The following is a 24485-nucleotide window of genomic DNA, read 5'->3' on the forward strand; positions in this document are numbered from 1 at the left end:
AGAGGTCAGTCATCTCCCCAGGGAAAGTGCCACTCACCAGGGTCCCCAACCTCTCTAAGCAAGATCCACGCTCTTTAGATATTCTCTCAAACTCCATGTGCTCTGCCTCCCTTGAACTTAACATAGTCCACAAATATATTCAAATGTGATTAGTCATGACTTTCTGCCTCGCTCCTGAGCTATAGGAATTACACAGTCACTGTCCATACTTATGTGGTCTCCTGTATCTCCAATGTCTAGAAGAATGGAAACTATTAAATGAGTGCCCATTGAGTTAATGGACTAGCTATACAATACCATGTCCCCGAGATTTGATGAGATCAACACAGCACTGTTTTTGTTGGAAGACAAGCTCGGGTGAATTTTAAGATCTTTGTCTGATTGTCCAAGTCACTCGGTATGTAAATGCATGCCCTTGCGTCCCAGGATCTTCTCCCTCTCTGAAGCCCATGTCACAGCTCATTAGGGGGCTAATAAGGAGATGGCTGTTCAGTGGCTCCTCCATCCCCAAAGTCTTCCTCCCAGACACCAGGCAGCCTGGGGGAAACTAAAGAGCTTGGCTCAAGGTGACCAAGGACATTGATGAGCGGCAAAGAAAGGGCTTGAAATTTCAGCCTGCTGTGGGCTAACTTCGAAGCTGAGCCTTCATGAGAACGTTACCAAACAAGTGGTCCAAAGGGGTCTGGGACTGCAGAGAAGAACACTGATTGCCTTTCTGCATCCATAAAGGGTGTGTCCACATCTCCAAGCCCCCGGTGTCCTAGTTACCTTTATATTTCTGTGAGGAGAGACCATGACCAAGGCAACTTAAAGAGGAAAGTGTTTAATATGGGCTCATGGTCCTAGAGGGTTAGAGTTTATAACCTGCACGGCAGCAGGCAGGCAGGTATGGCATTGAAGTAGTAGGTGAGAGCTCACATCTGATTCACAAACAAGAAGGAGAGAGGGAGAGGGAGAGGGAGAGGGAGTAGATTGGGAATAGCATGGGCTTTTGAAACCTCAAACCCCATCCCAGTGACACATCTCCTCCAATAAAGCCACACCTCCTAATCCTTTCCAAACAGTTCCACCAACTGGGGACCAAAAAATCTATGAAAGTCATTCTCATTCAAACCACCACATCCTGGGACCTCGCTGAAGCTTCTGCTGACCTACCGGCCTTCCATCCCCAGCTTCAGTCTGCAAGCAAGACCTTATTTTTGAACAGGCTCACTCTGAACCTGAGGCCCTCTGGGTGGCTCATATTTCCCTGGGGTTTGCTGTTTACCCTGCTGGGGCCCCGACGATGCTGCTGTCTGGGCTGCCTGGCCTGGCCTCAGCATCCTCCCTGATTAGCTCTTAAACACCTCTTCTACAGCTCTCGCTTACATAGAACTCTTTGTAGTCACTGACAGTAACTACTGCTTCAACAATCTAAGTAGTATTTATAGCCTCAAAGACAGGGATTAAAAAATGTTATCTTATAACCTAAGTTTGGCACATAGAAAGGATTAACGTCTTATTATAGTCATAGAAGTCTTATCTTGGAGATGGTTGTCCTGAGAAATGAGCTGTTAGGTGATTTTTGTCATGGTGTAAACATCATAGAGTTCATAAAGACACCTATGATGTCACCAGGCAATATAATCTTATGAGACCATCATCATATGTAACATGCAAGCTAAGACAGCTGTGATAGCACCAGACAGTACAACCTTATGAGGCCATCGTCACAGATGAAAACACCTCTCTCTATGTAGCACACAGTTATCATTCCATGAGGAAAGGGACCTGAGTTTGAATCCCAGCACTATCTAATACAGTGTAGCTTAACAGCCATTAAGCTTGAGTCCTTCAGACTGCTCATGTGCAGATAGCAATGATCCAAGGAGATTGGAGATCCTCCATGGAGAGCCCGTGACCATCAGTCCATGATGGGAGGCCATGGAAGCTGCTGTTGCCCTTGAAATCACAGAGAGGAAATGAGAGCTCAAGCCTACAAAGGACCAAGACATGTACTGTCTGCATTTGGTCCTCTTTCCCTGTCCTGGCCATTAGAACTGTAGAAACACGGACAGTGAATTATCAGTGGTTTCATTAATTCCTACAGCTGTTGATCATGTCTACAAGGACAATATTTTTCACCCAGAAGAACCTTTTGTGCCCTTGCTTTAACTTGACAGAAGACTGGCATCATCTGAAATCTAATCAAGTCACCCATTTACCCTGAAAACCGACAGCACATGCTGGTATACCTTGGCTCTTGGTCTGTAGACAGACACCAATAATGGGGAAAAGAACACAAGAAGTAACAAGTGAAAGCCATCATTGTGACCCACACCTCTGACACTTCGGCCCTAGCTCCCGAGGTTGTCACATTTCCCTTTCCATACCCACACATTCAAGTCAGTTGATGGAGGTGTCCTCTGCTCTCCCAGGGCCCATCCAAGCGTGGACAAGGGTGGGTGTGTCAATGAGCAACAAAACCATCAGAGCAAACAAATAAAACACAGGGATCATCTAAAAATAGAACCCAAAGCCCCGATCCAACTTGTTCCAGTGCTGGCTGGGGAGAACCCTGGAATAAGAGTCATAGCAATCATTTTTACCATTCAGTTCACTAAAGATTTCTGGAATGGATAGGTGAAGATAAGTATGACTGACCAAGTATGTGAGGCAGAGAGCAGATACTATGACCCCAGCACCCTCCCACCCCATGTAAGTACAGACCACTGGACTCCTTACCCGAGCGATCAGCTCCCCAACCATGCCTGTCCAGGTGCCGTTGGCCTCAGGTACGCCGTAAACACCATCCCCAACAAGGCGAATCTTGTAGTTGAACCGTAGGATCTCAGCCAACTCCTTGAGCATGTCCACACAGAATCCCTCATATCGGTCATTGCCTTCCATCTCCTGGTGGTTCCCCTTCAGCATTAAGTATGGGTTTTCCTGCAGCAAAACTGGGCAGCTGTCAGTCTCATCTTAGCCCTGGCATTGCAGCCATGTGGGATGGGGAGGGCAGAGCACGGGAGGTCAGGGACTGGAGGGGATAGGAGAAGGGATGGAGGATGAGTAACAGGCAACCTTAGAAGTGATTAGCTACCATCTTCTACCCACCCCCCAAAGTACTCCTTCAGGAACGTTCTCTTCTCAGGAACGCACATGAGTCCCACTGCATAGAGTCAAAGTGAAACCCCTTTATGCTCTTACAAGTCATCATCTGACCTTTCCCACCACCCCAGGCCCCAGGCCCATTTCTCCTTTTAAGCGCAGACCTATTGCTAAGGAATGCAAAGATACTTCCAAGATAGCAGGCTAAGTAAAAATATAGACATGGCAAATGAATAAAGAAAATATGATGCACACATAGGAATATTACTTAGCCAGAAAGCAGAAGGAATTCATATCATCTGAAAAAGAAAAGCTAAAAATTGAGGTTATCATGTTAAGAGATAACTCCAACTCAGAAAGAAATGTTCAAGTACATATTGTTTTAAAAGAAAAACCAGGCTTCCTATACATGCCTTTAATCCCAGAACTCGGGAGGCAGATGCAGGCAGATCTCGGTAAGGTCAGGATCCACCTGGTCTACATGGCAAGATCCTGTATAAAAGTTTTAAAAAGACCATGCACATAAACAAAGAGCTGTACTGCAAGGCAGAGAGCGCTGGGAAGCAGGCAGACCACTCTGGTAGATGTCTGGAGAAAGTGCCACAGATAATGGACATTCACACAGGCTCTCGACAAAGAGATGTGGAAACAATGGTAGACAAAAAGTGGGGGTTGGGGCGTTCTGGGCCGGGAAAGGACATGCTCAGATACAATTCCATGTAAGAAGGGGTGGCCCATGAGGGGTCTCCAGTGTAAGTGGCCCATGGGTATGCCAAAAGGGTTAGGCGGAGAAACCGAGAATGATGAAAAAGGCTAAGCATGGGCCCAGGTGTGGGATGAGGCCATTGTACGTCAGATGAGATGGAATGGAGGAGCATCTTGGGTTTTGAAGACATAAAACTGTGATTTAAAAAAGTACTAAGTGCTGACAAGGAGCACGATCTGTCGTGATATATGACAGAGTCCTGAGCGCATGTGGCTCAGGCCAGACTGGAGAAAGCAAGAATATAAATTCATAGGAGGTCCGCTCCATGCCTGGCTGTGCATCAGGAGCAGGGAACAGGGGTCCTAAGATCCTTGACATCTGTATTTGATGACCAGTGATAGATCACATTGGCCTTGGATGGCTGGGCAGGAAAGAAGATTGAGGGCATACTGTGGTTGGAATGAGGGTAGCTTATCAAGGGTGGTGGTGGGGAGACCGATGGAGATTAAACATGCAGGTGAGGGAAAGACAGGGCAGTGGTTTGGAAGTAGGGAGAATATCGGGCATCATGGGAAAGAACGAATGCAGGACAAGGGAGGAGTGATGGAGAACCACACCTTCAAGGGAACTAACATTAGAAAAGATGGAGGGAGAAGAGTAGCCATGTAGCACAATATCACCAGCAACTGGAGGCTGACACTGAGGAATGAAGGGGTTTGAAAGTCCAGGGGAAGAAGCCAGAAGAAGGACAAGATGACCATTCCCACTCAGCAAAGAGCACAGCTGCATGCTGCTTCTGAGTCTCCGTTCCAAGACCTTTCCAAGTAGGCATGGAAAGTGTGCGGGACCACAGGAATCTGGGCGTAAGTGAATAAAGGAATGTATGGCCAGTTAGAGAAGGTGGGAGGTGGATGTATCAGTTAGCCTCACAAGGATCCTCTCTACCTCAAAGTCACACCTCTCTGTGCCCAAGAATGTGCCATCTGTGATGCCCTGTTGTAATATCTTTAGGCAGTGTGATGATGGCCTCCTTTTAAGAGGTGAGGGGACAGGGTTCATGTGATGACAGGTGACAAGGAATTCCTGCAAATCAGGGAGGTTGGAGAAGGCAGAACAGGAGGGGGGTCACCTGTGCCCCCAGATTCCAGGAAGCACTGGGTGGAGACAAAGCTGGAAGAGGCCTCAGGCATGGTGCACATGCAGATACAGAGAAGAGGCCCGCTGGGTGCCAGCCTGAGTCGTGCGGGGAGTGTGTGGGAACAAAGCCTCAGTGCATGTGCTGAGTGTGGGTCTGCAGAGCTGCACAGGGGCCAGGCATGACTGGTAGAGAAAGATGCACACTGCAATTATGGAGGCTCCACCACAAAAAGAGCTGAGCATCCCAGCAGAGGGATGTGTACAGTGCTGAGCTGCTATGTTAAAGCCAGAGGGAGCTTCTAGACAGAGGGATGGAGGGCCAGACAGACCAGAGATCTGGGGTGGGGCGAGCAGTTTGAGCATCATGAATATGGAATGTTGTGTGTGTCCCATCAGGAGCAGGTTGTATGTCAGGGGTGTGGGCTCTGAGTTGAAGGTGCTGTGGGCTCGACCAGTGATCAAGTCTATGGTCATGATGAGACGTGTTAGTCTCCTCATCTATCACACAGGCTGTCCTCAGCTCAAGGACATTCATCTCCTCAGCTCCACACCACATTCATCTCCATCCCTTCGCAGCTAAAGTAACTCATGCCGACCTTGGAGTCACATTGCTTCTGACACCAATGCGTTTGTTAGAACTGCCCCTAGGCTCAGGCCAAGGTGTCTGTGCAAATCATCCAATGCTTCCTCTTCACTCCTCAAGGCTGTGTGGCTCCCCAGGTGTGGCATGAGTGGGGTCTGAGGCCAGTGCTTCCCTCATTGTCACACCCTGATACCTGATGATTATGAGTGATAAGGGTCTCTGCCTCGTGGACAGCACATGCTGAGGGGTTCTACTCTAGAACGAGATTTTTTTTTTAAGTTAGTCTAGGAAATATCATGAAGTTCTCCTTTCACTTACTCTACTCTCGAGTTCGCTTGGAGTTCACTGTCGTGTTCACAGGAAATGTTCACAGGGCTGTTCTGGGAAGGAAGAGAGGTACTGGACAGCCAAAGGATCAGCAGGCCTGGGACTCACTGAAAGTGACATTTCAGCTATGTGTTCAATACCGGACCCGGCAGTTCTGGAAATGGGAGCTGTGGCTGATCCCATGTGTCCCTGGCAGTAGGAAGGTGACACAGCTATGTCCTGAATTACGGGATGATCACTCGGGATCACCATTTGCTGGATCGCACAAGGCCTGATTAGCACCTTTGTTCCTAGTAAAAGTTTCTGGTTTGGACAGGTCACCTCGCCCACAGCTGCATAGGAAGCAGGTTTCCTTTGAACTAGCTTCACACAGAAGATCTTGCCAGCACCAACTTCTCAAGAACTTCTGTGTTGATCTGAACATATAAACACAGGCATGCATGCATGTGCACACGCGCGTGCACAGACACACACAGACAGTCACATTCACACACAGACATACAAAGTCACACACACACACACAGACACACACAGACACACACAGACACACACACACACAGACACACACACACACACACACACACACACACACACACACACCAGCAACTTCCCTGTCCAAGAAGATGACCTTCTGGCTTCAACATAGCAGAAGCCTCTAGCATAGTCAGATTCCAGATGTGAGCAGGCAGGAAGCACATCCTACAGGTTCCTTGCTTCCTGCCCCAACTTTGTGTACCTTTTAAATCATTTCTCAAAGTTCCTCCCTGTTCAATTCTGTTCAAAGGTATTTCCACTAATACCTTACTCTACAACTCTAACTTTTAAGTTCCCATTTGTGTCAGGCACCCCAACATTTGAGGCACTCCCATTCATGAAAGGGGATGTGAGGGGTCCATGAGATAGGTCTAGTCAGAGGGGTGTGGAGAAAGCCAGGAGCATAAAAGGCCGGAGTCACACAGGGAGACTCCAGAGTAAAGATGACCTCTGTGCTGGGGAAAAGCTTCCAGAGGGGCGGGAACAGCATCCCATCACGGAGGTGTGGGGACGGACGTGAGGAACCCTGGACCCCGAGGCTGCATGGAGTGATGCATGATATGGTGGTTATTTGTGTGTGATGGGCTTAGAACCCAAGCTAAGGAAGGAAATGACTGCACAGTTATGAGTGTCATGGGGGAGATAGACTTAGCAAGTGGAAGGGGAGCCTGGGAGGACTCCACTGGTGACAAAGAGGCACAGGAGCAGGCTGAACTCTGGACTAGAAAAGATGATGGAGGGAGGGCCCAGCAGTCAAGCCCTGCTCTACCTTCCCTCCATAAACCACAGCTTAGTTAGGCTGCTCCCAGCTCTCAGCAGGATGCAGGCGAAGCTCCACCTCCCTCTGTTCTTCCTGGCATTCTAAGTGGCTCAGGCGGCGAAGCTCCACCTTCCTCTGATCTTCCTGGCATTCTAAGTGGCTTAGGCGGCGAAGCTCCACCTTCCTCTAATCTTCCTGGCATTCTAAGTGGCTCAGTGGAGCAGGGGAGCCGACCTGGGAGCCTGCCTTTCCCTTCCTTCTCTCCAGCTGTTTTCCTGACAGTGGGATGGGGGAGATAAATAGCTCCTCCCCCAGGTCGTGCCTCCACTCATATGCTGCCCCTTTAAGGAGGCTCCTCTGACCACACAGAAATTGATGCTACCTTCTAACACACAATTTGACTAGAGGTTAAGCATCCGCAACTCAAATGCCAAACTTGAGCTACTTCAAAATCTAAAACATTTGGAATGCTAACAGGACGCTATCAGGTGTTTCAGAGTCTAGGATTTCTCATTAGGGATGTTCAACTAGCAAAGTCTATGAAAATATACCCAAACCTTCCAGTAAGGGTGACTCAGTATTTGTTGACATTTTAGATTTTTGTCTTTGGTCCCTTGATGTTTCCTGAGCACCCCGAGGAGTGCCAAGCATATAGAAGTGCCCAGTAACTATTCCTTGGATGAACAAACGGAAGCATTCAGTGTCTTATCTCCAAATGAAGGGAGGGATGAATGGCAGAGTGGACAGGATCCTACGTGCTGAGGACTCGCAATTCTGGATTCCATGTTCCCCTTCCCAACCCATGCCCATTCTCAGGAAAGCCTGTGTCATCCAGCGTTATCTAAGCACCCGACAACACTCTCCTTTGCTCTCCTTTTCCTCTGCAACTGCTTCCTGTCTTTCAGAGTCCATCACAAATGATATTTTCTCAGGCTTTGCTGCCCTCCCTCAAGGCTCTTTCCTCCACATCTTGGGGCTCCGGCTTCCCACATCTTTCTAGTTTGTTTTCTTTTTTTTTCCCCACTCTGTTTATGATAGATCAGTAATCCCAGCCCGGCCTTCCTGGGCCTCAGGACTTCCTGAAGGTCGTAATGGAGGACTACAGGCTTCTTTTATTTTCTCCAAAATAAATAAATAGGCCAAGAGAAATAGACATACTTGAAGACCTTATACATATTACCTAGTAGGAGTTAGACTGTGCAGCTGGCCTACACATTGCCTTGCTTGGGGCTGAAAGAATATCAAGGTGACGTTGCTAGTTATCTTTCCCTGGTGAGATGCTGTGTAGGGTGGGGAAACACCCTTTTGATTAGTTAATATCAGAGTGGGGAAGAACAAAGCAACTATTGCTTTAACATGTAGTTGGCTTAATTGACAGATCTTTTGAAACATGAAATCTTCAGGGCCAGCGGTGATGGTAAGACCTTGGCTGTGCGTAGCTGACTTAGCCCATCTGCTCAATGATAACCTCTTTGAAGATACAGGCCAATACATACTCATCTCTGGTATTTATGAGTAAGCAGAGTGCCAGGCACACAACAGGGGACAGAGCTGGGAGGTGGACTTGGTAATTACCGAATAGAAATGAATCAAGTGGAAAGGCAGATGGTCAGTCGATTTATGGGTTCATTGAGAACTCTCCAGTCACTGTCTGGAAGTGAAGGAAAGGCCAGAGAGGTTCACAGACATCTAGGTGTCCACTTAAGGGGGGGGGGGGCTGGTTTTGGATATAGTGGTTACCAAAAAAAAAAAAAAAGTAGGCTGCTGGTGAAGACAGAATCATCTCAGTGTACTGGATCCAGCTTGTCCCACCTATGTAGGAAGGTCCCATTTCTAGGGATTCTAAGCAGCTCTCCTAGCCACCTAGATCTCCGGGGAGAGGCATTCACACACCATGGGCTCTCTCCCTCAGCCCCAGCTGCTCAGCAGCTCATCGGATATCATTTCCATACGAAACAGCAACTGGAGTGCAATTACACTGTCATAAATTGGCCTCTGCGCTGTGATTAGCATTTCCATCTTCTGTTCCCTGGGAAGCCCCACTAGCAAGAGCTTGGGGAGGAGGCACCCTCGGGAGCTGCAGCTGGAGACCCGAGAAACCCCGCTTACCAGGATGGTGGTGACGACCAGGGTGGTGTTGAAGAGACTGTCAGAGATGTTGGAGGCGTAGAGGCGGCTGTCCATGCTGAGGCCCTCTGCCACATGCCACTGGCCAATCTGAGGAGACCAAGAAGGGAGAGGGTGGGAAGGCCTGAGGAAGGGATGGCTCCGGCGGCAGGTTGCTGGACTTGAGAGCAGCAGAGGACAGTGGTCGACTGTGGGTAGACGGCAAGAGGGAAGGATGGGGAGAGATGTAGAGGAGCCATAGGCTAGACCAAAGCTGGGGGACACCATACAAGATTGAGGGTCTTGAGGGAAAGGGGATGTCAGAGTGAAGACAGAAAAGATCAAAGACTTGGAAGAGATGAGAGAAATAGAGAAATTAGGAGCATAGCATGGTTGTAGAGAAGTTCTGACAGCAGAAAGGAGTGGGACAGAGAGATGTGTTCTTTTCAAGCCTCCTTTGCTTTGGCCTACTCTGGATAAACCCAATTATCTAGGTAAAAACAAGAATGGCAGCATGTATCCTTGTACACTTAAAAATTGCTTGAGGTAAAATAAAAATATTGGTGGCTCATGTCTGCACTTGCAAGGTCAAGGCAGAAGGATTGCTTTAAGTTAACCTGGGCTACCTGGTGAGTTCAAGGATAGCCTGGGCTACACGGTGAGACCCTATTTTAACAAATAAACAAAAGCATGATTAAGAGGATAGATATACGATGAACAGAAACTGGTATGTAGTAGACCTTTGGTGAATATTTTCCTGGGTTGGGAGTGCAGCTCAGTGATGATGCCCAGGTTCAATTCTTGGTACCGGAAAGCCTAAATGAAATCATGTTGCTGCAGGAGCAGAAAGCTAAATGATTATTGTACGGTTAAGCATATGGCTGAGTGAATAAGTCAGAAGAAGGAAGCGCCAGGTCCTCGTCTCCTTCATCCTCTGCCTCACTCTGAGGTTCCCCCAGAGCTTTGACTCTTCCAGCTAGAAATAAAAATGGAAATGTTCGCCTCCCGTCTCAGAACCCAGAGATCATGTATGGACCTGTTTGACGCCACAGTTCTCGCTCTAACCAGGAACATAAAACCCACTGTGTGACCTCAGTGAGATTTCTGAGCTCCTAGGCAGGCTTCCCTCTGTGCCAAGTGAGAAGAATAACAGAAACGTCTGGTGGGTATCGTGTGGATGGATTTCACCTGGCGCTCCATAAATGTTATTTTCCCATCCGTTTCTTTACTGTGTTTTTAAATTGTCCTCTATTTGTCTTATTTTTGTCTTACTGTGGTTAAAGGAACATTTACACGGAAAGCTGGGGGAGAGAGCTCTGTTGCGGATGTGCTTGCTGCACAAGTGTGAAGCTCTGCATCTAAATCCCCAGCACCCATGTTAGAACATTAAACAGCCAGGCACAGCCGTGTTGCACCTTTAATCATAGCCCCAGGAAGACTGGGGTGGGAGGGTCTCGGAGGCTCGCTGGCCAGCCAGTCAAGATAAATTGGCAAGTTCCACGTCCAGTGAGAGTCCCTGAATCAAAAAAAATAGAACGTGAAAAGAGCTAGGAAAAGCTTCCTAAGTGGACATCTGGCCTCCATATGAGCACATCCCCCCACATACAGATATGCACAGGCACACACAGAATCATACACATGCATACATTACGTGCATCCATGCACAAATAAGATATCCCCTCTTAATCATGTTTGATTGACTTCGAGCTTGTGGCAACACCCCCCCTCCCGCCTTGACTTTGCAAGTGCTGACATGAACCATCATGAGCTCTTAACCAATTTTTGAGTATATATTTAAATTACTGCAGACTATTCCATCACCCTGACAATCTCTAGAGGGTCTGATGGAAGAGAACACTGTTTTTACTAGACCTTATATTACATAAATATATTATAAATAAACAATACAGAATACAAGGATATAAACGTCTATGAATAATGCAGACATATACAATACACATATTTTTGATCCCATATAATTCTGGTGGCTAGACTCCAGACAAGTCACTTCTGTTGCTGAGTAGTTAGTTGGGCTTTGCATCCATGAAAGATAGCTGATGGCTGCCTGCATACCCAGAGGTGCACGTGGCCCTCTCTCCTAAGCACCGGCAGCAGCTCCCCTGGAAAACTCCCATAAGCCCTGCAGTTGCTCCTGTTGCTCTCCGCTGGAGGTAGGCTCTGAGTTTGCCTTCAGATGCTCCAACAACACTGAAGGCTTAGCTCTCCATTGCTTTCATCCTTACCCCATGGAACAAGAGGACGAGGAGTAAGGAGAAGCCAGCAACCTGCCTTTATGCAAAGGGAAGGTCCAACCCAGGACCACCCTGGAGTGCCAGCTTGGATCTCTGATGGCCTTCTAGGACCGTACATGAACCTATGGGTCACGACAGTGAGCCTTACTGGTGGCAAAGGGTAAATAATCAAAAGCTCCTCTCCGTATCCCTGGAAGGACGTCACCAGAAAAGAGGGACAGCTTTCTCTGCCTCTGCAGTGGTTCTATGGACCCCATGTGCTTTGGTTTATATACAATAAGAGATCTCACCCAGCTTCTCTGAGAACCCACAGCCCATCAGCCGAGAGAAGCCTGAATCCTAAACCCGGTGCTTCTAAACCCCAGATGAACCTTCCCCTGGAAGCCGCAGAGCTCTGCATTCTGAGCCTTTTCACTGCGTATTTACTTCCTGGTGGATCTCCCCGCATCAGCATCCTGCATGCTCAGAGCCCAGAACCTTGCTCCTGGCGGTGGAAGCAGAGGGAGCCACTGTCGCCTATCAGCACTTTATTCTTGCTGGCTGATCATGGACATAACACAGATGAGCTCCCTTGGGGCTTCTGATGCTCCCACTGCCTCTCAAAGGGACATGTCAGATGACATCATTGTCTGACTCCTGGACCCTCTCCCCTCTCTACAGGGACAAGGGTAAGAAGGTGATGATCATGTTGTGAGATTTCCAAACGGGGAGGGGAGAGTAATAATTACAGAACACCTGTTGTGTTATATATACCATTCTGTCACCTCTTGGAAGTCCCCCCGTCATAGTTTGGAGTTGTCGTGGTATTTCTGTTTAACTAAGAAAAGTTCTCAGGTGGGGTTAATGGCTCCTCTCCTAAGGCCACAGATGGTAGCTGTGGCATGGGTTCGAATCCAGAGCCAGATCCTGAGTCTCTGATCTTTCCCAACTCCGTAGACATCTTTTAGTGAGGACACTAGTGTGTTTCTTTTAATCTGAGCAAATCAGACTAAGTAGTAAGTGGCCTCAAGAGCCCCTCAGCCACCCAGTGTAAACCTTAGGAGCATAATTTTCTTCTCCCTGGTCTCAACACTCCATAAATCCAGTAGGGATCTCTCTCCTCCGATGGGGCTATTTTCCTGTCTTTGACACATGTATAATTGGTTCCCAGTGGTCTGCTAGGCTGGGAAGAACCTTACCTGGGCAAGGGGAATATAAAACCGAGTAGGCTAGGTGTCAACATTCGGATGTTTGCGACAAGACTGAGCTTCTTAGCAACCTGTTGTCACCCTGGACTTCCACTCCACACCAGCGAGGCCACCTGCTCAAAGTGGCCCCAGCCCCTTAGCCACGCTCGAGCAACGAATCAGGTTCCTACCACAGCCGTGGGTGGAAAAGACTTTTCCATAGCCAGATATGACAGCCTCAGCCTTGGACCCTCCAAGACTTCACTCCCGGGGACCTGGCAAACAGACTAATTAGCCCTGAGCTCCAGTCAAGAAAGGGGTCTCCCACCCACTCTCATGTTAGCCTCCAGAAATTAATAGACCCAGCAGCTCCAACAAAGTGGCGTGGCAGCTATTAGCTGGAGCAATCTAATTGCAGAAAGACAGTGGGAAGAGGAAAGCTGGTAGAGCCAGGTGCCCTGGGATACAGGCTAATTGCCCCACCTACTGGGCACCATGCATGCCACTCATGTGCAGGGGTGCGCAGATGTCATTCTCCCAACACAAGATTTGTACCTCTAACTGCAGCCAAATTGCCTTGCTCCACCCCCCATGGCACTCCCCTGCCCAAGTCTTTCGGCAGACCCGGCTGGTTTGCCCCCCCCCACACACACACACACAGTTCACTTCAGATTACACCTCTGCCTCTTGTTTGCTTGCTCCGCTTTTCCATCGTTTCAGAGGCCCTGGGGACTGCAGTGAAGGGAGGGAGGGAAGGCAGGAATCTGGGTACATTAAGGCATCTTAACTCAAGGAAGACCACCTCTGTCACCTGTGCTGATGTGGTCCAGCCTGTGCACAGCTGAGCACGCGTAGATGATGCTGGATTTCAGTCCCATCTGGTCCTTGAGCATATAGCACCATCTGCACCCACCAGTAGGAGGCCCCCATGTCAGAGGACTTCCTTTTAGCCTGGCTTCTCTGCTTATGAATTGTATGACCTCATGTAGGTTACTAATGCCTCAGAGTCTCTTTTCTCATCTGTAAGATGGGGATTAAAATAGCACTTGCTGCCTCAAAGGGATTTTAAGATTAGTTCAAGTACTGTGTTAGTCAGCATCCATTAGAGTGCCATTGTTGAGGCCAAAAGACACAGTCTCTTCTGTGTTCTCAAAGCGCTCCACACTTCGATTTTAGCTTATTAGACGGATTAGGCACGTGCCAAAGACTTCGGGTTTCAGACCAGCAGTGCCACCACAAGAAAGTGAGGAAGTTGAGGGATAGGACCAACAATCTGGGCTGTAAGCAGCCCTGCAAGCTGCTCTGACTCTTGGCTGGATTGTTGCAGAGCACAAAGAACAACTGAGTGGTGAGCAGGACCCTGGGATTAACTAGGGCACCGAGACTCACAGCCATAGGGCAGGGGGCACCCATGACACTGAGGAGGCATTTCAAAACTGGTGCTCCTGGTATAAGAGGCCCCAATTCCTAGATTTTACCAACTTCTGTGGTGTAAACATTTCCAGTCAATAACCACACACACGTTCCACACAGCGCCCAGAGCCAGGAAGGCATGCACAACAGGCTCTCCGCAGCTGAAGCTGGCTGGTTTCTCCACATAGCAGACACTGACTCTGCCTACAGGCTCTGTGCTGAACACTCAGGAGCAGGGCAATCTCATCTCACTCTATCAGAAAAGAGATTCCAGTCCTGCTAATTCAGTGTATCCAAGTCAAGGGATGGATAAGTAGAAAAATTATGACACTAAATAAGACCTACTGAATGCTTGATTGTGATCACAGCTGTGCAAACAAATGTATATACATCCCAGTTCTCAGGTTGCTGAGGTGAGAATTGTTGAGAGTTCAAGGCTACCCTGGAGTACGTAGTAAGTTCAAGGCCAGCATGGACTGTTTATTGAGACCTCCATCTCAAATTACAAACAAACAAACAAACAAACAAACAAAAAATGTGTGGTCTTTCTAAATCCTGACTTGAAGCCTATTGAAAGAAACATTTTTTTTTTGATGGAGATGTTTAGCCAAACATGAAAACTTGGGCAAATATAATTAACATGGGATGGAATTACCTATGCATAGAAAGTATCAATTAACCCAAATCCCATAGAGATAAAGATCAATATAAATTAATAATTTTCTTGTTCCTTTAGGCACCAAATTTTGCAGGTCTTAATTATGTATTCAAAAATACTTATTTCATTCTTAAGGGTTCTACAGGTTCTTATGGTACCTAAACTAAATGTTTTAAGATATTTATTTATTTATTTAATGTATATGACTATACTGTAAATGTCTTCAGACACACCAGAAGAGGGCATCAGATCTCATTACAGATGGTTATGAGCCACCGTGTGGTTGCTGGGAATTGAACTCAGGACCTCTGAAAGAGCAGTCAGTGCTCTTAACCACTGAGCCATCTCACCAGCCCAACTAAATGGGTTTTACCTTAAAGTGTGGCACGGGCGTTAGGAAGCTGGATTAGACATCATGATGTGGACCTATCGATGCCCTAGGATTCCTGCAGTGTGCTGGCTGCTTACATTTCCTCGCCATGGTAAAGGGATCTATTTAAAGCTCATGTGCTTCTGAGGCCCCGTCCTCCCAGAGCTGAACAGGGCTTAACACCTCTGGAAGCAGCAGTGAACTGGTGGAAGGAAAGATTAGACCAGAGGCAAGCAAGGCTCTGAGGGTTATAGAGGATGGGCTCTGTGGCTTAGATAGCAGCTCTCCACAGTCCTCTGAGAAGCCATGACTGTCGTTGAATGCACATCAGGCCCTGGGATTTGGCCTGCCATGTGGCCCTCAGTCAACATAAGTACGTTGGTCACTAGAGAAAGTGCTTGTCCAGGGCCTGACCACAGGCATTTGCTGCTGCACCTTGCCTTGCTCGGCCCTTATCCCAAGGGCCCGCTCAGTGCCTCACCTCTCAGAAATGAACGGATGTTACTTGGAGTCGGGAGCCCTAACTATGCTGGTGTCTAATGCTGGGACCACAGAGCCCTGTGCGCCCCTGTGCTCTTGTTGAAGCTTTTTTTGAGGTCTGGAACACATTGCAAGCCTCTCTGTTCTGGTCCTTACAGGGCAGCAGCCAGCCACGCCCCCAGAGTCTCCCCTTCAGTCACAGCAGCCTCTGCTTAGAAACCCTACAGTTCTTTTCCATTTTGGTTCAGAAACAGAGACAAGAAGCCATACTGCAGCATGTTGGACCTACAAGACCCTCCATGCCTGTTCACTGTCATGTCCTTCTGTCGTCACTCCCTGCATGTGCCATTCCTGGCCTAGAATTCTCCCAGCCACAGAACCTCCTGTCTCCAACTCTCATTCAGCTAGTTCATGGGCAGGGGATGGGAAATCTTGGCTTGTAAGCTTAATTCGACCAATGTTTGTTCTTTTTTGCAAATAAAGTTTTATTGGCATACAGCTTGGCCTAGTCGCTTCTGCAAAAGCCTGTCAGTGCTTCCATTCACAAGGGCAGAGTTGCAATAGTAATGTTCCTGCAAAGACCAAGCACCCGCCCTCTAGACGTCATAGAAAATGCTTGCACACCCTCACCCACTTCTCAACCGTCTCCTTTAAGCCTCTGCTTGAAGACCACTTCTTCCAGAAAGCCTGTCTTCTCTTCCTTTAGCCTTCTGAACATCTGTCCGCTGGACACTGCCGACTGCCTGTCTGTCTTACTACAGCATAAGCCTTATAGGAACAAGGCGAGCGGCTTGGTTAGCCCGCCCTCTTTTCCCCAGGGCTTGGCTCATTGCCTCGTGTCTCATAGATGCTCAATTAAATATAACTGAACAAATGCACCAGAAACTTTATCTCATTTAATCCCCAGCAAATCTACAAGGGGCAGACCATTTTATATTCATTTTAAAGATTTTTTTTAAAGCCCTGCATGCCAGCAAAGTTAGGTAATTAAAGTCTCCACGGTCACAGTCCGATAAGCACCACAATGGAGACTCAAACAGACTTTCTCGATCACCAGAGTCCATGCTCCTAACCACTGCATTATCTGGTTAGAAGGGGTCAAGACCGTAACCATGGGAACTGGCTTAGCGCAGTGCTTGGCATTGGCAGAACCTGCATAAACTTCACCAAGGCCCTCCCCATCTCTGCCCAACCATTCCAGAAAAGGTCCTGAGGGCACCTATTTGACAGTTGAGAAGGTTAGGGACTTGGAAAACCATCAACCTGATGACTTGCATTCCTTGCCAGGAGCCCTGGAGCTCACAGCCCACTCCTTCCTGCCTGGAGGTGCTCAGTGTGTCTTTTGACCACTTTGTTGTTTTTTTAAGTAGGTAAAAAAAGGATCAGTTTTTAAACACCAAGGGACTTGCTCACATCGTTGCCCCCATCCACAGAGATGCGCACAACACTAGAACATTTAATAGTTTGTGCACATTTAGACAGCTTCTCTTTGTACTCCGCACCATTGGGACCCAGCTTCTTCTGGGGGGGGGGGGGATGAAACCCTAAGCCCCGCTCCGGAGGCTTCAAATACTTATTGATCTTTGCTTGCTGGACCCTGGCCCATGTGGTTTCCTTTCATAAATTGTCCTGCTTCTGTGTAGCAACCCTATCATCATTCACACCTGCGAAATGTAGGCTCATCGGTACTTTAGAAACAGAAAAAAAAAAAAAAAAACCTGCTTGAAGTAAGTACATGCATACACAGTTAATGGTGAATAAATTAGCCAAGGCAAAACTCAGAAACGAGAAGCTACTTGCTGAGCATCAACGGCCGATAGGGATCAAATTAGGACTGGAACTCAGAGCCTATGTGTTGCTTTTCTGATTGGCTTTGGATAGGCGTAGGACATATTGAGGTTGGAGCCTGGGCCTTCCCTCATGCCTCTTTGAACAAAGTGAGCTTGTTTGTTGACTATAGTCCTGAATGAAGTCAACCAAAAGGACCCGCATGAGCTCACTCATCCGTGGAATGGAAGGGAATGACAGGATCTACACATATGGCACAGCTTGAGTCTCTAGAGTGAACCCCAAGGACTCGTGGGTTACAGCTGGTACTGTTGGGAAGTAATGGAAATTTTAAGCCATGAAGCCAAGGAGGAGCTCTAGCTACCTCCTCACTCTCTTTAACGTTTTGACCATGGTCATGAGGTCAACAGCTTTGTTCCATGTCACATTCCCTACCATGACGGACCAAACTGGGACCAAAGCAGCAGGTCTGAACCACCGACTGAACCTTGCAGTACTGTGAGCTCAGCTGGCCCGTTCTGATTGGCTCCAGTTCTCATTATAGTAACTGCAAGCTGGTTGGTGTGATACCGTGCAGTGTTACTGGTAAGCAGCTGAAGGCGCCTGCTGAGCCATAAGGCACAGATGGGTAGACAGCATATGACTATGTATGTAAGGGGACAGCAGGTGATCAGAAGTCAGGGGGTCGGGGTTCAGGTTCTTGCCAGTCATTTACTGTATGGTCTGGGGAAGTCAGTTTTGCTACCCAAGATCACCCTAATTTCCCCCACCCTTCTCATTTATGGGGAGCTTATCAGAGGTATTCACAGGTGTGACAGAGTCAAGGCCAATGAAATGCAAGTTCTTTACGGTCCAGTTCTTTTCTTTCTAGGCTCACCCGCTTTGAATCATAATCATTTTTTTTTTAAATTACAGTTCTAAGTTGAAGTTCACATCTGAAGGATGCTTATGATAAAATACGCAAAATCACGAGCAGTGGTTCTCAACCTGTGACTCTCGACCCATTTGGTGGCCACATATGAGATGTCCTGAATATCAGATATTTACATTATAATGCATAACAGTAGCAAATTACAGTTATGAAGTAGCAATGAAGATAATTTTATGGTTGGGGGGTCACCACAGTATGAGGAACTGTGTTAAAGGCACTCACATCACAGCATTAGGAAGGTTGAGACCCACTGGCTTAAAGCTTCTCCATATGGGATGGAGACGTGGCACTCAGGTGTGGGAAGACACCACAGCAGGGGATCCCTGGGATGACCTGACATGGTTAGAGTTCCGCAGACTTGGTGGGACAGGTGTACAACCTGACAGAGAAGGGGCTGGGGGATGGCTCATCTCAGCAAACGGGAGGATTCGGGTTCACATCTATGTCCTTGGTGGTTCTTTTATTTATTTATTTATTTTAAAGAACTAAAGTGGCAGCCCATGCTTGTGATTCATGTCTCATAGATGCTCAATTAGATATAACTGAAAAAAATGCATTTAATCCTCAGCAAATCTACAAGGGGCAGAGCATTTTATATTCATCAGAGCATCAGAGACGTGCAGATCCTTAGATTGTGCTGCTCAGGCACTCTAGTCTACCCAGTGATCTCCAAATCTCAGGGAGAAACCCCATCCTTACCCACAGGACAACTGTACCCGAAGTCTGATGCTTGAAGTTGACCTCTGGCTTCCACACATACACGCACATGCCTGTATGTACACCCACCCGAAACATACATGCATGTATATACACAAAACAGACACCAGCTCAAACTATGAATGATATCGGCCTCCATCATGGCACCTGGCACAAGTTCATTAGCTTTAAGCCCAATGTCTCTATACACAGAACAGCTTATATGACACATGAGCAGTTTGGGGTCATGACTGAACTCCAAACTGAGAGCTGGGGTGATATGGGGAACAAAGGGAGTTGTCAAAGTCCACCCGAGGCCTGAGTTACTCAGCCACAGAATACCCCTAGGTGTGCACCAGAGCAGTGGAGTGCAGAGTACTGCAAAAATCTAGAATTCTGGGACAGCAGCCGTGTCTGATGAAAAGAAGAGATCAAAAAACGAGTACAGGGCAAATTAGGAAGATCCAGGATGATGCAGGCTTTCCCACACTTCCTCTTAGTTTGTCTAATACAGCGTCTTATTGGAAGTTGGCTACAATCCATTGGTGAGTTATGAAATCAATTGAGTGGACCAACACCTGCATTTAAAAAGCAAGATCTCTATATGGAGTGGAGAAGGGGGGGATTCATAACCAGAGGTAATGAATACTGCATACACTTGTGTTTCGATTGTGCATAGAGGTGTGCATGCATCCTGAATGACTCCCTGCATGCAAATTATATTCCAAATATGCAAACTCACACCATCCCGAATTTGCAGAGCTTACCTGTCCACTTCTCTATAGTCAGCACCTAGCAGAGTCTGTGGATGGTAAGTGATGTTTAATAAGTATACAGTTAATACCCATAGACTCCTAGTCTTGATCGCTCCTTGTAATTAAAGGCTATCTATTAGAACATTTGTGAATCAGTGCTTTGGGGCATTCCTTCCATGACACAACTCTGGACTAAACATTTTGTTATACTTCAAGGAGGTTCTGCTACCATCCCTACCTTACAGATAAGAAAACTAAGATTTGAGAAGAATCAAACTCAGGCAGAACCACTACTGTAGTGCACTGTCCCGGGATATTGTGATTTCTCTGGCTGTAGATAGTTAACCATTTAGCAAATATTTGAACCGTGACTTTAGCCAGCATCGTTTTCCATAAGCGCTTCTACTTGAAAGCCTACATATCTTTGCGTTTCATTGCTTTTGAGTCTGAGTTATGTATGTAGAAAAGAGTCTAGGAAAGCTTGAGCGGGCTATTGTGGGGAAGTTAGGCAGGAGTCAAACTTCCACTGCCATTGTGAAAGGATAATGGATCCTGGCCTCTTCCAACTCAAAGAATTGTAATATGTAGTTTTCCCAAGTGCCTTTGGACTGAACCTGGGAGAGACACAGGGAGAGAGATAGGGCCTAAGAGAGGCCGGGAGGGGGGGGGTGCATAAGTGGAAGCACAGCTACCTGGTCACAAAGGTGAAGCAGGTGGCCATTTAACATGAGTGGTGGCAGAAAGAACCTCTCCATCCTATAACAAGATTTCCTCCAGGAAAGGTAGTCAGGGACAAATGGCAGAGATGTGAGGACTCAGGAAACACACACAAGGACAAAAGGCAGAGCCTTTGGGAGGAAGGACACCTGTCCCCAATAAGGAAAGATTTTCTAATAGGAAGGGCTTCCCAAGATGGAATATGTTGTCCCTGAAGGTAGTGAGTTCTCTGACGTGAGGCATTTAAGTAAGACTTAAGTGAGGATGTGTTTGCGGTAGGCCAGTTAGAACTGGTCTACAAGGCTTTTATTATGCCATCCAGTCTGCAGGATATATGTTCTATTTCTACACCAGGGCAACCAGGAGGAAGGCAAGGCCGAAAATAGGGGCCTTGGACAAGCAAAAGAGCAGGACTACGGAGTGGCGAATGCAGAGAAAAGCCCTGCAGGAAAATTCAGAAATTCCTGTTGACCCATTCCTGCTTTTGTCTCCTAGCTGAGTCTCTCTGTGGCTGGTTCTCATTATTTGTTGCTCCTCTGACTTATATAAAGCTGCCACATACATTCAAGTAGGGACTAGCGAACCTCTGCTCCCAGGACAAAAAACAAGTAAGTTTCCTGTGAGCTTCCGCCAGAGCATTCCTATCGACCCATCAATATGTGACCTTAATGTGCATCTCTGCCTCACCTAATACAGATGGCTGATTCACCAGCTCGCCCAACAGTGTCATAGGTCAGGCTTAAGGGAAGCTTCTGGAACATAAATTGTCTCTGTAAAGCATGTCACAATTTTTCTCATGCATAGGAACATGGGATGGCATGGCAACATTGCATTGTGAGAGTTAGTTTAAACAGAAAAATTCCTAGGGGAAACACACACACACACACACACACACACACTAGCACTCAATAGTCCATGAAAAAGACACTTGTTGACAATATTAGCGCTGAAACAACACAGCAGAACATTGCCACATTCAAGCTCAGCTGGAGATGCACACATTGAGTGAGTCAAATTTTTGCCTCTCCACATGTCTGTAAAATTGTTGCAAGTATTGATATGGGGTTTGCAAAAAGTGATTTCACCAAGCAGTTAGACGTACAAATATAGATCTCACAAATTATGAGAAGCAATTAGACCTGTCCATGCTGGGTTGTTCAGCTGTCACCGGGATGCACTCAGATTTCTAGTCATGACCTCCAGCCTCTGGGATGTAACATGGGATTTGGTCGCCATCCTTCCTGCTCACAAGCCCCAACTTTGGCTGTTCTCAGAGAATGCAGTGACCGATAAGTATCATGTCCAGAGGAGCTCTGGTGTTCACGAAACCTGTGTTGGCTCTGATGACAAATGACACCCAATGACACTTACACAGATGTAATGGACTCCCCAACTATCAGGGCTTCAGTCATAAAACCCCCCACAGCAGAATCAGAAGAATGCCTGGGTCTCCTACCTGTTTGGACAAGTTTAAAAGTTTCTTTTGTCTATATCCTAATGCCCTCTATTTTTAAAAAAAATCCCCTTCTCCTTCTCCTTCCTCTTCCTCCTCCTCATCCTCCTCATCCTCTTCCTCCTCCTTCTAGGCAGGACCACTAGCCTAGGCTCCCTGTGTGACTAAGAATGACTGTGAGCTTCTGGGCCTCCTGACTACCTTCCACATGTTAGTATTGCAGGCATGTGCCTCTATGCCTGCTTATGTGGAACTAAAGAAGAAAACCAGGGTTTTTATGCCTGTTAAGCACTCTCTCAACTGTAATCTCCAGACACTTTCCCCCCTGTATTTCTGAGACGGCCTTAACCTATAACCCAGGCTAGCCTTGGACTTGCTTTGTTACTCGGGATAGCCTCAAGGTCACAGTCAGTCCTCTAGCCTTACTTCCCGAGTGCTAAGTGTAGGTCACCATGCCTGGCTTCCTTCTCTAATATAACTGAAAACCTCCCAGTCTATGTCCCAAGATGTTTGGGGACGACCCCCTGGCCTTTCTAACACGGAGTCATGACAAGGACATGGCAGAGTCAGCAGACAGGAAGACCCCCCCTGGCTCTTCCTTCTCTGCCTCCCAGGAGACTGGAGGCATGTCAGCATGAGCTGCTAAGGGATCAAGAAGCTCAAGCAAGCACAAGACTTTCCGAAAAGGAAATTATGGCCGAAGAACACGACGGCCAGCCCATACCAGCTTTCTTTGTTCAACTCAGCAGGTAAGAAGTGGCGTGGGAGGGCAGTGGTACTGGTGCCTTGGCTCTGAGCTCTGATTCCCAGGTGCCAACTGAACCAATGCTTTCCATAAAGCATCGAGACTGGAGGAAGCTGGTCACTCTCCACCCTAGTGCTGAATCAGGACAGCACTGTGGCTTCAGAGCTCTTGGCCTGTGGCTGAGAATGGCTTGTCCTCACCCCTAGCTGGGTGTAGTGCAGGCTTGTGGGTAGCAAAGAGATTTTCCTGAGGTCTTACTGAACTCCTGGAGGAGGCAGGATTTGTAATTTGGGGGTGTCTTTTGCTTTTGTCTAATCAATGTTGATCATACTCTGTGGGCCTTTGGTGTATTACAGCTTCTAGAAGTAGCCATAATTTGGGTTCTCTCATCTTCACATCCATCCAACTGCCACCAAATTGGGGCTGAAGGTCAGAGAGCAAGCTAAAGGCATATAGAGAAAAGTCCTTGTCGATAGAAGAAGAGAGTTAGGTAAGAGCCAGCTGGCAGAACTGATTTCAGCCAGGCATGCTTGCCTGGCATAGGCTGCTACCCATATGCCCTCTTCCAGGGTTGTGTGACTTCACTAGGAACAATCCCACATGTTGAGCCTTCCCTTTCCAAGGCTGTGTCCTTCTCCCTGCCCTGAACCAGGCCAGAATGTCTGGGACATTATAGGGAATATGGCAAAGACAGGGAGGTATATAGTTAGACACTGCCATGTGAGACAACAGGACTAAAAACTGCACAGTGTCGTAGAACCCTCGGAGTACAGCTATGAACAACAGTTCATCTTGTCCTCAATACTTTTATGATACCCAAGAAGCAGAAGTCATGATGTTCTTGACTTTACTGAGGAGAAATGTGGAAAGCCAAGTTAGGAACAAGGAGTGTGGGACTCAGCCCGGAGTGTTTCTATTCGCACACATTGCCTGCCTCCTTGGGTAAGCTCCCTCCACAATCTGCCTTGCTTCTTCCTCCTGGCCCACCCGCCTGTACCCCAATGCCTGCTCCTAGATCTGGCTTGCTTTTTGTTTTGAGGAGCTGGCTACCGCAGGCTGATTCATGGCACTGAATTATCAAATCGCCTTCCTCCAGCTCCCCCTGGCATGAGCTGGCTGAAGGGGCGCAGGAAGTGTCTCCAGGAGCTGGCAGACTTCCCCAGGCTGATCTCAGGGAAAAGCGTGATCGGGCACATGACAAGAAATAGATTTCAAATGCGGCACTTTAAAATCCCGCTCCTCTACCCAAAACCAGCCCCCTGTTCAACATTGTAAGTACCTCTTAATTTGTTTGCTGGCTGATGCGAGAGGACGCTTGTAAGCTTCCCTGGCTGCTGAATTGTTCAGCAGAGCCGATAAGCAGGAGTCCCTGTGCTTTGGGGGGGAGGGGGGGAAGAATCAGATGTGCGGGGGACCAGAGAAGCTGAAAAAGACAACAAGCCCTTTAAGATACAGCCCGAAAAGCCAACTCATCCTTGCCCTTTCCCTCTTTGGGCAGCCAGGGGAACAGCCAGAACATCTCTTCCGGGAGAAGGCATTCTAGATTGAGCCTGCTCCGGAACATGGGACCTGGACTTTTAACTAAAACATGCAAACGCTGTTGCCTGGAAGAGGCTTGTCACATGGAATCCTCTTGAATTAAAAAGGAAGCAAGTGGCTTTAGAGACCCCACAGGTCTGGGGGCTCTGATGGCCCTGTTGGCTCTGAGTTCCACGGGACCTGGAGGGCACACTCCTATGGCACCTGCGGTCACCTCTCCGGACCCCGTGAGTCCTGAGACTCTCATCTACTGCCACACCCGCTCCCTGCTGAGTGGGC

The 24485-nt window shown here is 47.7% G+C and overlaps 1 protein-coding gene across 2 annotated transcripts in view; it reads right to left on the reverse strand.

Moving 5' to 3' along the window:
• The window catches only part of Grik4 (glutamate ionotropic receptor kainate type subunit 4), a 417019-nt gene that overhangs the window by 67024 nt on the left and 325510 nt on the right, over positions 1–24485 (reverse strand). For both annotated transcript variants that reach the window (XM_021205965.1, XM_029543599.1), the window contains 2 exons: positions 9247–9354; positions 2725–2928 (listed from right to left, as the gene is read on the reverse strand). In XM_021205965.1, the coding sequence (XP_021061624.1) occupies positions 2725–2928; positions 9247–9354 (312 nt within the window). The remainder of the gene's footprint in view (positions 1–2724; positions 2929–9246; positions 9355–24485) is intronic.

The sequence above is a fragment of the Mus pahari genome, chromosome 10 (assembly GCF_900095145.1).
Source record: "Mus pahari chromosome 10, PAHARI_EIJ_v1.1, whole genome shotgun sequence".
Lineage (NCBI taxonomy): Eukaryota > Metazoa > Chordata > Mammalia > Rodentia > Muridae > Mus > Mus pahari.